The 13,279-nt window shown below is 38.2% G+C and overlaps 1 protein-coding gene across 1 annotated transcript in view; it reads left to right on the top strand.

Moving 5' to 3' along the window:
• Positions 1-12,879, top strand: part of LOC139935219 (GATOR2 complex protein WDR59-like) — a 42,913-nt gene extending 30,034 nt beyond the window's left edge. Inside the window, exons 17-24 of the mRNA XM_071929712.1 lie at positions 1,237-1,391; positions 1,554-1,635; positions 3,384-3,496; positions 4,722-4,851; positions 8,479-8,645; positions 8,795-8,937; positions 9,331-9,447; positions 10,065-12,879. Coding sequence (XP_071785813.1) covers positions 1,237-1,391; positions 1,554-1,635; positions 3,384-3,496; positions 4,722-4,851; positions 8,479-8,645; positions 8,795-8,937; positions 9,331-9,447; positions 10,065-10,237 — 1,080 coding nt within the window. The 3' untranslated portion in view covers positions 10,238-12,879. The remainder of the gene's footprint in view (positions 1-1,236; positions 1,392-1,553; positions 1,636-3,383; positions 3,497-4,721; positions 4,852-8,478; positions 8,646-8,794; positions 8,938-9,330; positions 9,448-10,064) is intronic.
• Positions 12,880-13,279: the final 400 nt, after the last annotated feature.

Genomic DNA, 13,279 nt, shown 5'->3' with positions numbered 1-13,279 from the left:
CGTCTCTTGCCAATTTAATTTTTTTAATAAATATTTATTTTTTGTCAAATTTTTGATGGAAGTTAATTATTTGCCTGGTGGGGGGGGGGGTGCATTTTAACTCACTCAGCATCATTGCCTTTTAGCATCTCTCTGTTGTTGTCTAATGTTCTTAATGTCTTCAGTTTTTTGGTAAACTTTCAGGCATGTCTCTGGCTTTTGCTTTGTTTTGATTATGTTTGTATTTTGTATGTGTTTTTATGCCAAATAAATAGTAATATCAATAAAACGCTCAAGATATTTGTCCTGCAGTAAGATGTGGAGCTATGAGCCCTTATTCCTTCACATAGCACCATGTAATGGTTTACAAGGTGGTGGTGCAAAATATGCTGCCAATAAAACCAGGAACACCAGGGCAAATCCCTTCTCTTTACGATACGTGCACTGGGTTCTTTTACGTGCACAACACACACGACTTCCACTTTTACGTTCCATCTAAAGGAACAGCAAAAATAAGTGTATTGCTTAAGGACATAAGTGTCACAATTGGGACTCGAACCCACACTCTCGCTCACACACTCTGTGGCTCACAGTTTGGCCTTTTCAAGTAATTTGGTCTTGCATGAGCGTGGCCAATTCGTCTGTTGATTCTACACCAGTGTCATTTTGCAGCACCCTGGTGCAAGACATTTTTGATTTTCCTTGTCTCCTGTGTCAAGGAGTTGGTTTCCAGAGAATGACTATGAACACTAGAGCTTGGGTCAGGTGTTCTTATATCCGCTTAGCCACGACATGCCACTATGCGCTTACTAGAGAGTTCTTCTTCAATACATTCTTACTAGTGTATTCTGTGCTAACTGGTTACTATTGCACCAATACAAGAAACGTACATACGTACATACAACTATATATTTATAAAGCGCCTTTACATCAAGATCAAAGCGCTGGAAAGAGCAAAACCAATGGAACTATAAATACAACAAATTACATCTGATACAAGTGAGTTTTGAGAGATTTTTTGAACAATCGCAAAGAGTTACAATTTCTGATGCAGACTGGGAGGTTTTTCCATATACGCGGAGCAATAAACGAGAAAGTCCGGTTGTGAGCAGATGAGAGTGTTCTGATGGTTGGGTGTTTGGCTAGGCCCCAAATTAGAAAGCTGATAAGAGGTCTTGTTAAAGCTTACAGTAACAATTAACTTGCATAACAATTCTATGTTGTCAAATTTTTACTAGTTTCTTTCTTTGATAACAGAAACTGCGCCGTGTAGGTAAACATCGCAAGAGAGGCTCTGATGCTGCCCTGTCGTCTAAAACCTCAAATACGAGCAACTCTGCCAGCAGTGTGGTGGTTCTCTACAGCGCTGTGGGTTTAACCCCTGTCCATCAGCAACTAGCAGAGACATATCAGTGAGTACCAGTTAAAAAAGAAAAAGAAAACAGTTACTGTTAGACGTCAAACAATTTTAAAGGAACATTACAGACTTGATTTTTGGCTCAGAAAACAGTTGCTGGCAATGTAAGCATTTTATGTAAATCAATCTTAGAAATATCTCAAATTGTTTTTCTCAGGTTTATCCCAAACAACATTCCTCTGATGTGCAGCTTGAATGCCAAGGCTGCTGCTAAGGTTGGTCGATCTGATCTAGTACAGGTAAGTACCTACGTCTAGTCAAGCAATAGCAATCTTTATTCCAGATTTTCTCTCCCTCACCAATAAAAAATCTAGTTCTGTTAATACCTGTAGGTTTACCTGTAAGTGATGTGTCATGCAAACCATAATTTCCTGGTTGCTGCTCAATATTTTGCTTTACCATGAAATTATTCAATCCCCTGTATTGACCCCTTGCACTCGCGTCACACGCGGCAACTGGTGCCACGCTCACCATGTTAGTGGGCAAGTTAGGTTTACGTCTTTTAACGCCGCATCGCCTAAAATGCGCACTCACACAGCATAACGCACAGCATACTCTATGCATAGAGTTTAATATGAAAACGCACAGTGAAATTGCCCACCAGTATGGCGCATTCAAGATTTTTCTGATGATGAGGTCAGGTGAAATGGGTCAATATCTCTGTTGGGAGAAGTGAATCAGCTTGGACCAATTGTGGTTTTGTGGTTACAAAGAGTACAGGCTGCTCTTCCACAGAAAAATGCTATGAACACTTCGAACAAAAACACATGTAGAACAAAAATTAAACCGCAAGTTCACTGGTAGTTTAATTCCTATTAAATATACAGTACCAATACCCCGCCCGCTTCCTTTTTACAGGCCGCCTCCTTTTTTATTTAATTTTTTATTTTATGTTTTTATGCAAATTTTTTTATTTTTTATTTTTATTTTATTTTAAATAGGGTTATTTTAAATGATCTCAGCAAAAACAATCTGAATGTCTTGTCTGAATTCCTTGACTGTCGACTAAATTGTTTCATTTATGTTTTGTGTATTTCAGCAGTAGAAAAAACAATGAATATTTGACATTTTAACAAAGAATGGCGGCCATCTTGAAATAAAAAATAAAAAATAAAAAGCCCCTCTTCCTCCTTTTTTGAAAAACACGGACGTGAAACATGCATTGAATGTGCTGCTAGATTAATGTGATCATAATTTATTTTAGCTGGTACATTTGTACACATGTTGCCTGTAAAATGCTTGTGTTTGATGTTCCAACTACAAAATATAGCTGTATATAAAGAAAATACTTCAACTGTGACCCAAACTGATGATAAAAATGGTGAAGCTCAGTTTAATTCACTGTTAAAACCTGCATTAAATATGATTGTTGTTCATTCTCTGTATTTATTGTTGTATTAGCCATTTTAAAGATGTACGTTATTAATGTTGTGTATAAATTCATTTTGTATTATTGTTTTGTTTGAAGTATGTTTTGATTTCTTACTCTTATATCATGTTTCTTATTTTGTTGCATTTATCTATTTATTGCAAAATTTTGTGCTGTTTTTGTAAAATAATTAATAATAGTAATAATATTTCATGTCAGCTTTACAGTGAATGATGAGTGCTAAACATTATGAAGAGAAACTTTGACTATTAGACAGTTACCTTTTCATGTAGCCTACCATTTATATATACATGTAGGCAAGAATGAAGTTGTAAATTCTCTATCCAATTATCAATATACTACAGAGATTGGTTTAAAGTTCAGATTTAAATTATTCTAGCATGGTACAGTCTTTGACATTGTTGGGAAGGGAGTTTCATAGTTTAGGAGAAGTATATTAGAAGGAATATTGACAGTAGAACTTTGTGTGGAACAGTTTTAATCTTTTAGCAATTTTCTTTTCAAGGAGTAGGAGAACTAGGCATAAAACTAAGATGTTCTGAGTGTAGGTTTTTAAGAAGCTTACTCGATGTTTTCTTGTATTTATTCGATGTATAGGTTTGGTCATTGGTAGCGTTATCCACGAGCAATGAATTGAAACCGTCGTCTGTTCCTGATGATGAAATACCATGGGCTCAACATCCGTTTGGAAGACAGTTACTACAGACATTGTAAGGAGAAAAATGACTCTTGGGGTACATTAAAGGCAGAGGACATTATTGGTATTTACTCAAAATAATTGTTAGCATAAAAACCTACTTGGTAACTATCATGGATAGCTGTTGATAGTATAAAACATTGTGAGTAATGGCTCCCTCTGAAGTGACATAGTTTTAGAGAAAGAAGTAGTTTTCCAAAAATTTAATTTGAGACCTCAGAATTAGATTTTGAGGTCGCGAAATAAAGCATCTGAAAGCACACAACTTTGTGTGACAAGAGTACTTTTGCTTTCATTTTTATCTCGACCAATTGAGCTCAAATTTGCACAGGTTTGTTATTTTATTCATAGTTGAGATACACCAAGGGAGAAGACTGGTCTTTGACAACAACCAATAGTGTCCAGTGTCTTTAAAGAAACACCATTGTCCTTACCCTAACCTTAACTCACCAGGAAGCCCTCCCTTACCTTTGCCCTCCACCCACATTGTAACCTCACCCTAACACTGACACGATGACTTACAACAACTATGTCACTGACTATTCATATTGGTTTTACCCATATACAAGTACACCGATGTGTCTTAGAACTGTATACTTAGTACTGTGCCAAGCTCTTTGAAAAAAAGTCAGAAGCATATTACTTGGGTGGGATTCAAACCCACAACCTTTGCAATTCTAGAGCGGTGTCTTTCCAACTGAGATTGCCCGGTAGCTACATAGAGGCAGTTCGAATCCTGTTTTAGCAGTGGGTACTGCAACAATTTCGTAGATGTTAAATTTGCATCAGAGTTAAGATTTTCGTATAGACCTTTATCACGCTGTCACCATCATGGTCAGTTCTCTGTTTCCATAACAGTAATGTAATGGGTGCTAACATGCATCGAGCATGTCACCAGACTATTATTTCGCCCAGCCTCAGTTTGGTTACAATGAGTTGGAATGGAGTAAGATCAAGATGACCACGCCGTGATGAATGTCTATTGGTTTTACCCATTGACATGGATGTGTGTAGATCAAGACTAATGAATCAATGTGATGTATTTTTGATTGTCTCTGTAGGTTGGATCATTACAGTAGTATACATGACATACAGTCTCTAGCCATGTTGAGTTGGAATGGAGTAAGATCAAGATGACCACGCCTTGATAAAGGCCTATTGGTTTTACCCATTGACACCGATGTGTGTAGATCAAGACTAATGAATCAATATGATGTATTTTCTGTTTGTCTCTCTAGGTTGGATCATTACAGTAGTATACATGACATACAGACTCTAGCCATGTTATGCTGTACGTTTGGATCCATCTCAAGGAGATCAAACCAGCTCATGAATGGAGTGGATAAGAATATCAAATCTTTCAAAAGCGTAAGTTTACCTCAAAAATCTTCCCTCTGAGTTCAGCCATTTTTTGTTTGTGCCCATCAAAACTTTAGTAGCTGTTATTTTATCTAGGATTTGAGGCAATGCATGGTCAATATATATTTGGTTTGCAGTAACACCATGTGTGTATCTACTCGTCAGGTAGATTATGTTCTTTAGAGAACTGTCTAGCTTTATACTCTACTACCCCGGAGAAGAATTTCAGAAACGGGACACTTCTCAGTTCTAAAAAGAACTGTCACTGCTTTTTAACTACTACCTGGTTGGGAGGTGGTTGTTAAATAAAGATGTTGTACAGTAGTATCATTATTTAAAGAAATATTGGTCTTTGATCTACTTATCTAGCGTTGAGGAAACTGGTAAAAAAAACTAGAAAATCTTTAAAAGTGGATTGTTTTTTGTCACCATAAATCTGATTTTTAGGCACAGTTATAAAGACTGATAAAATAAAAGTAATTTGTGGAAGTTTCAGCAGAATACAGTGCATACTTGCTGAGAAAACGGCAACAAAATTGTCACAGTATTTTCACAAGAATGTAGAATCACAAGTTTAGCAATGTTGGCAGCGGGTACCAGCCACATCATCTCTGGCAGCAGCATACGCCAACGGACACCAACCCTCGGAAATCTGAGAAATGATTCATACATAAATGGATTCTCAAATTTCAAATGTTTTTCTTGACTTCTAATAAATGAGGGCATTTTAGAGGGAAATAATTTCACAGGACGCTTACTACCATTACCATCTTTATAACAGTTAGGATTCTGGATATCAATTACTCAAGTATGGTCGGGCTATTGCCAAAGTATGACCCTATTTTAAAGGAACACGTTGCCTTGGATCTGTCGAGTTGGTCTTTGAAAAGCGTTTGTAACCGTTTTTTATAAAATGCATATGGGTAGAAAGATGTTGTAAAAGTAGAATACAATGATCCACACAAACATGCCTCGAAATTGCGTGGTTTTCCTTTTACCTCGTCGACTAACACGTCGGCCATTTATGGGGGTCAAAATTTTGACTCCCATAAATGGCCAACCATGTTAGTTCGCACAGTAGAAGGAAAACCACGCAATTTCGAGGCAAACTTGTGTGGATCATTGTATTCTACTTTTAAAACATCTTTCCAACCATATGCATTGTATAAAAAACGGTTACAAACGCTTTTGTTTTGACCAACTCGTCCGATCCAAGGCAATGTGTTCCTTTAAAGATTTCAAGCAGTGGTATCAATCGTCGCCTTCCACTAGGACCCCAGTTCGAATCCCATAGGCGACACTTTGGAATTTGTTTTCGGGGGTAACGTGGGAATTTTTGTTTGTGCGCATGCGCACTCCACGTTACGAGGCGATCTTTGTTTTATACACAGCTAGCGCAGAAATTTGGCGCTTGCTGTGCGAATGGAGAATGGCGATCAGTAAAGCCATTGGACACTTTTACAAACAACTTACAGGGTTTACAGAAGGTAATGGTGAAAGACTTCTCTTCAAATATCATTCCATGAAATGCTTTACTTTTTGAGAAAACACTAAAACAATTTCCAATTCTCGATATCGAAAATTCTGTATTTATTTTAAACACATGTCGTGACATGGCGAAACGTGCGGAAACAAGGGTGGGTTTTTCTCGTTATTTTCTCTTGACTCCAATGACCGATTGAGCCTAAACTTTCACAGGTTTGTTGTTTTATATATAAGTTGTGATACACAACGTGTGGGCCTTTGGACAGTACTGTTTACCGAAAGTGTCCAATGGCTTTAAAGCAGAATTTGGCGGTAAGCAGAGCTCGAGCCATGAAATTGGGCCCTGAACGATTCTCTAGAGTTTTTCACCCACATATTATAATGACACTTCTTTCCTTGTCTTTTTTTTCATTTGGCTCTTGGAACAGTAATGCAGTAACAGTGACTAAGTTACTAAGTTCACTGACTAAGTTCGCTTTTCTGAGAATCCTGGACTTCACAACAAGAATGATAAATGAAATAAAAACCAATAAATACTTTAATGTTGCATTTCTTACGTCACTGTCGCTAGGTGTTATCCTAGTTACCTTGGCAACAAATCAGGCCATGTGTCGCATAACAACGACTGAAGTGTGACAAATTACAAGCGAGCATTATTAACACAGTTGGTGATTACATTTAATGGTTGCCCTTGGGAACAAGTTAATGAAGCAATTAGGCAGTTCATAAGTTCCCCCAGCCATGACTTTCGCCTGTCATGCGTTGATTGTTAATATTTTTTTCCAAATTGGGTATTGTCAAAGATTATATTGACTTGTTGACAGCAATTGTGGCAAAGGAGGTGAACTAATGATTTTTTTATTGTAGGGATTTTGGGGAAAAACATTTCCAGGATTATCATGGTTCTGCCCAGGTTTTCTGAACACTGGGGCTTTCTTGATTAAATTTTGTTGATGCTTGGCCAAAGCATGATGAAATGATACAAGGTATTTAGAATGTTTGTTATTTAGGTATTTCACAAAGTGTTAAGACTACATGTAGTCTTATTTCGTCCTAACCTAATGTAGGATAAGCTATACTTTTTGTTTTTATCTCATAGGACTAGCCCTAAGTTAGGACTAGTCTAAACTCTTTGTGTAAATCGACCCCTGGATCATTCTGTATGGTTTCTTTTTTTGTGAAATTATAAACATTTTATTTATACAAACTTTTTCTTTGTATAGCTGAAATTTTTGTTTGTATTGGGCAGATAATCTAGCTCGTGCGTGAAGAGAACCCTATTTGTCTACCAAGGAATGTTATACCGTGTTACAAGTGTTACAGTTGTATACCTGTTTGTGTATGTGTTGATGTCATTTAGCCTTCGATCGAAACATCAGGTCATTAACTATTTTTGGCAACTAATAAACAAATAGATGTCTACTACATGTAGCTGTAATGACATGTCCTTGAGCAAGATACTTTACTATAGTTGCTTCTCTTCACCATGTTCACCCAGGGGTATAAATGGGTAATTGCGAGGGTAGTGGTTGATATTGTTCATGAAAAAGCTTTAAGAGCGCTACGGTTGCCCATGCTGTGAGAATGATTGAATGAATGTTATTGTGGAAGTGTTGTGGCCGAGCGGTTAATAGCACCGAATTCAAACTCTGGTGTTTCTGATCAGCAGAGTGTGGGTTCGAATCCCCAGTCGTGACACTTGTGTCCTTAAGCACTTTACCATTGCTTCGTCCTTTGGATGGGATGTAAAGCCGATGGTCCCATGTGTTGTGTAACGCATGTAAAAGAACCCAGTGCACTTATTGAAAGTAGAAAGGGTTTCCCTCAGTGTTCCTGGTTGTGGCTGCTTAATGGGCCGTAGCACCTTGTAACCCCTTATAAGTGCTACATAACTGGGTCTCAGAATCCATCACTGCAATCACCTATCTTTTTGAAAGTTTGTTTATACTAAGCGCCTTGAGTACATTGTTGGTAGATACATGCGCTATATAAGACTTTGATAATATTATTGTTATTATTGACACAATGACCAGGCAGGGCACTAATGTTATTGTGAAATATGCTATATAAGAACTTTTTATTATTATTTAAATTATAAGTACACTTATTGAATTGATTTCTCAAGTTTTTTTTTTTTACTTGATCCGCTAGTATCTCGTGACGGACCCGAACGATCCGATCTTCACCAGTAAATGGTCCGATGGAGCAGGTACTTCTCATCAACAGTTGAGTTTCTCCGATTCACCGGATGATTATCGCTTTGGTGAGAACCGAGATCCAGAACAGATTGAGAAGGAGCAACACACACTCAGCACTCAGTGAGTAGTGGTTTGTTTGTCCAGTTTAAGCTTTACTCACTTGCTATGAGTCATTTGTGTGGTTTGCACAGTTTTGCTCTGTTTTAAAATAAAATAAATAAAGTATCCTGATGCAAATCTACCATTGACAATGCTTTGGCATCTTACAGATTGCTTGAGCCCTTGCTGTCTGTGCAGTTTGATGCCTTCAAGAAGAGCTATGCAGACATCTTGTATCGATGGAGATTGCTCCAAGAAAGAGCACAAGTTGTCAGTTACATTTCTTGCCCTTCATTCACCAACAATGATCTGTGTAAGTAGAGAATTCACTGGACACCTTTGTTAAATTGTCAAAGACCAGTTTTCTCACTTGGTGTATCCCAACCTATGCATTAAGTAACAACTCTGTGAAAATTTGGCCCCAATGGGTCATCGAAGTTGCAATAAAATACTGAAAGAAAAACACCCTTGTGTCACAAATTTGTGTACAACACCTGAGAAAGGCTGCAGGCCTGAAGTCTTTTCTTAGATTCAAATGATGACTGAGAAGTTACCTCTTTCTCAAAATATAAAGACCCCTTGATAGCCCAGTTTGTAGACGACAGGGACGTTGATCTGAAGTGTATTGATTCTAATCCTGTCTACCCAAATTATCAGTTAATGGGTTAATCTTGATGTTTGTTTGTTTTTTTGTTTTTTTTTCCAGCGTTTTCTGATTTTGGAGTGGTCTGCCAGAAATGTCAAAGGCGATCGTACAAGGTGCAGTGTGAACACTGTAGGAGTTACAGCTTCCAGTGCGCTTTATGCCATACGGCAGTGAAAGGTAGACAGTTTAGTATTTTGCTATTTATTTACTAGACCAAGCAGTACTCAAAATAATAATATTTCTGATATCAATTTAGTTTTCTAAAGAATGGCTCTACCTTTAGGGGTTAAAGGAATGTCACACTCCATTTAAGCAGTTAGTTGGGATGAGGTAAAGTCACAAAACAAAGGTTTACTCTGGGAATTGAAGAGTGGTCACTCTGTCTTGACCTTTCGTTTAAAACCTTGCTCGGTCGTAGCCATGCAATAAAGGACGGGGCAGAAGCTAGGTCCTTTATCGCATGGCTACGACCCTGCAATGTTTTAAACAAATGCTCAAGACCAGGTCACCACTCTTTTATTCCCATTCATAATTACCCTTTGTTAAAAAGCATAAACATTTTGGAAAAACTATCTTACATTTGTTGTAACTTTTAAGTTCTTGTCATGATCTTATGCACACGACACTGAACTGCTGTAAAACACACTCTCGCACTTATGGTTGTACATTGATTACTGGTATATGTAGTGCATTGCGCGCAGCCAGCTACAAGCTTGCGTGCCATGCCTATGTTAAAACAATTCTAGCTGTCTGGGGTATTTAATTTTTTTATATATCTCGCTTTTATCCTACAGGTTCTTCCAGTTTCTGTCTATCGTGTGGCCATGGCGGCCATACCACTCACATGTTACAATGGTTCAAGACGGAGACCGTCTGCCCGACTGGCTGTGGCTGCCTCTGCCAGACCAATAGCAAACAAGCGTGTGAAAATAGTCCACTAGCTCAAGATGCACTAATGAGCAGGTGATACTCGGCCATGAGAAGGAGGATGTAAGATTTTCAACCTTGTTCCCATGGTGAACGACCCTGAGGTCTTTCCAAGAAAACATGAATATTTCACACTTCCATTTGATGAGTTTAAGCCGGGGGGTGGGGGGGGGGGGATAAGCCAGAGCCTTGAGGCAGGTGGCTGTATGATAACTCATGACCCACTGCATTAAAATCATTGTGGGTATTTAAAGCGCCAACATCCGCTAATTTAGATGCTCATGGCGCTTGAACAACTTCTGTCCTGGTCACTTAGCCATTTATTTCATCCCTTAAACCATCTCAGCTCCCTGGGGATTATACAGTTTGTGGTGCTAAAGATGTAGTGCACCAAGCTAAGTCAATCACAAGAACCATCTCTGCCTTCACAGGTACCCATTTACCCCTTGGTGAAGATAGGCAATTATAGTTAAGTGTCTTGCTCAAGGACACAAGTGTCAAGACCGAGATTTGAACCCACACCCTGATGACTTAACTGCCAGAGCTTAAATCACATGCACTAAACCACCCGGCCACCACATTCCACTAGTTGGGCATCCAAACTTGTGTAATTACTTTTTACTTAGCAGCTCTTTGATTCCCTTGTTGTAAAACTAGAATCGGTTCCAACAGAGTTATTTACTTTATGGCACTGAAAACCTGCATAGCTGGTGATTTGTGGTGTGTCGTGGCGGAGTAGTTTAGTTCCCCGGACCCAAGCTCTGGTGCGGATTGCAATAAAACCGTCTTTGTCAGCAGTCTAAGACCAGTCAGTTGTAGTAGGCTATCTGCCTTAGACGGTCTTAGCTTAGTCAGTCATTAAGCCTGTTGCAATAAGCCAGTCTCAGATAAGTCGGTGAAAAGTAATGAAATACAAACAAATGTCCCATAATACTTAGCACTCTGCAGGCACTGGCGGTACGGCATTGTTCTTATTGCTTTGGTTTAAATCATCGGATATCAAATCTGTGAGTTGTATCATTTTTACTTTTGGGAACATACATTTACGATACAGTCACCTTGATCATCATCATAATGCCTCCCATGGGTGTAATCTATTTCTAAAATACAATCTCATCCTAGAGCTCTTTGTATCAAATTATCTACAACTAACAAATGCAGCGCCATCTTTAAAAACCAAAACAAAGACCGATTATAGCCAGCTCAGAGCAGGCTTAAAATTTAAGACTGGCTATAATTATAGACCGCGCTATTGCAATCGGTCTATAATTAAAGACTGTCTAAGCGCATCTAAAGTTAGCCGGCTATAGCGCATAGACTGGTTTAAGACCGCTTGGTTCAATCCGCCCCTGGTGTTGTCAGCAGCAGAGTGTGGGTTCGAATCCGGGTCATAACACTTGTGAAAAGTTATGAAGGTATTGCATTCTGCTCCACATGTACACGGCAGGCTCAAGTGGATGGTACCCATGCCTATCCTTGCTCCCCAGGAGTAGGTAACAACATGCCCATGGTGGCAGTTTGGGTGGACATCCCAAATCAGTTTAGTGTAGCCTTCACCTCCAAGTGGCCTTCTGTGATGCTAGGTGATATCTCATAAACAGTGTTTTATTAAAAGCAAGCAATAAAGGGCCAAGCCAGGGTTGGTCATTATAGAATCTATTATCTTGGTTACTAACAAACCCTGCAATAATATATGGCCCAGGAATGGAGGGTCTTAATTTGGCAGGAGCCTGGAGCGGCTTGTTTGATTGTTGGTGTGATATGCTTAGGGACCTCTCCCCGCACAAGAAAGGAACTTGAATCAAGTCTACAACTATTCTGAATCAGACCTCTGTAATTGCAGTTAACTAGGTTTTCCTGAATGTTCGGCAATGCTGTTTGTAGTGTGATTGAACACCATTGGGGCAATCAAATTATAGTAGAGGTTGAACTTAATTCCCTGGGTTAAGCTGAGATTTGTTTTCTCAAGGAATGATTTGTAATGACTTTGGATAACCTGGGGGTAATGATCAAAGCCATGGTTATTGTTTTGATAACTCAAAGGCTTCGGTGAGTAATCAAGGTAATTCAGTCTTATCCGTTCGGTGCGCTGTTTTGGTAACTCTCACTCAAAGTTTGAAAATCTTAAAGGCACTGGACATATTCGGAATTTGTCAAAGACCAGTATTCTATCTTAGAATATCGTAATATATGCATAAAATAGCAAGCTTTGGACTTGATTGGTCATCGTAGTTGCAAATACAAATTAAAGACAAAACATCCCTGTTGCACAATATGTTTCTCTCATTGTTTATGAATAGCTCTCTATTGCTCGATATCAGGTCAGGTTTTAAGTCAACAATTATTTGGAGTAATTACCAATAGTGTCCAGTGTCCAAAATATAACCAGGTCATGGCTTTGACCATACAAATTAAACAGGTTATAAGAAGGAAAGACAACAGTCACGCCAACTGAATCTGTCTTGTGTATAATTATGCTCTTTGAGAACCAAAGGTCTGCTGATGATTTCACCAATTTACTTTTGGATTAACCTTTCTGAAATTATATTGATATTATATATTGTATACAATTTATAGTACTCTGTTGGTCAATGGCCATAATTATTATGAACAATGTTATGTGCATATACACAATAAAATATCTTATCAAGTTTATTTTTTATAAATATGTGTAATTACATCTTTTGCAAGAGCAATAAAATTACATTGTGCAAACATATAATTATCATATTTTGGTTGCTTTTCTGTCATTGTCATTTATATAATAAAGTCGTAAAAACAGCTCAGTTTACTACTTATCCTCATTCTCCAACTGACATTGAGTTACACAGCCAAAACCATTTTGTAAATACAAATTTGTAAACAGCAGAGAAAAATACAAAAATACTATGAAAAATCAATTCATTACCCAATAAAATAAAGGAAAAGTCAAACAACTAAGTTAACCACAACAAACAGGCAAAGATAAGGGCGACCCATAAAAACTAAAAAAAGAGAGGACATGTTCACTGGATTTTGTTTGTATTCAGTTGGCTTACATGCGTTACCGTAAAAGCTGTATATAGGTGAATTGGTTGCATGG

This window comes from Asterias amurensis, chromosome 3, assembly GCF_032118995.1.
Source record: "Asterias amurensis chromosome 3, ASM3211899v1".
In the NCBI taxonomy this organism is placed as follows: Eukaryota; Metazoa; Echinodermata; class Asteroidea; order Forcipulatida; family Asteriidae; genus Asterias; species Asterias amurensis.
The sequence above is the reverse complement of the archived record's forward strand: the minus strand, read 5'-3'. Positions and strand labels throughout refer to the sequence as shown.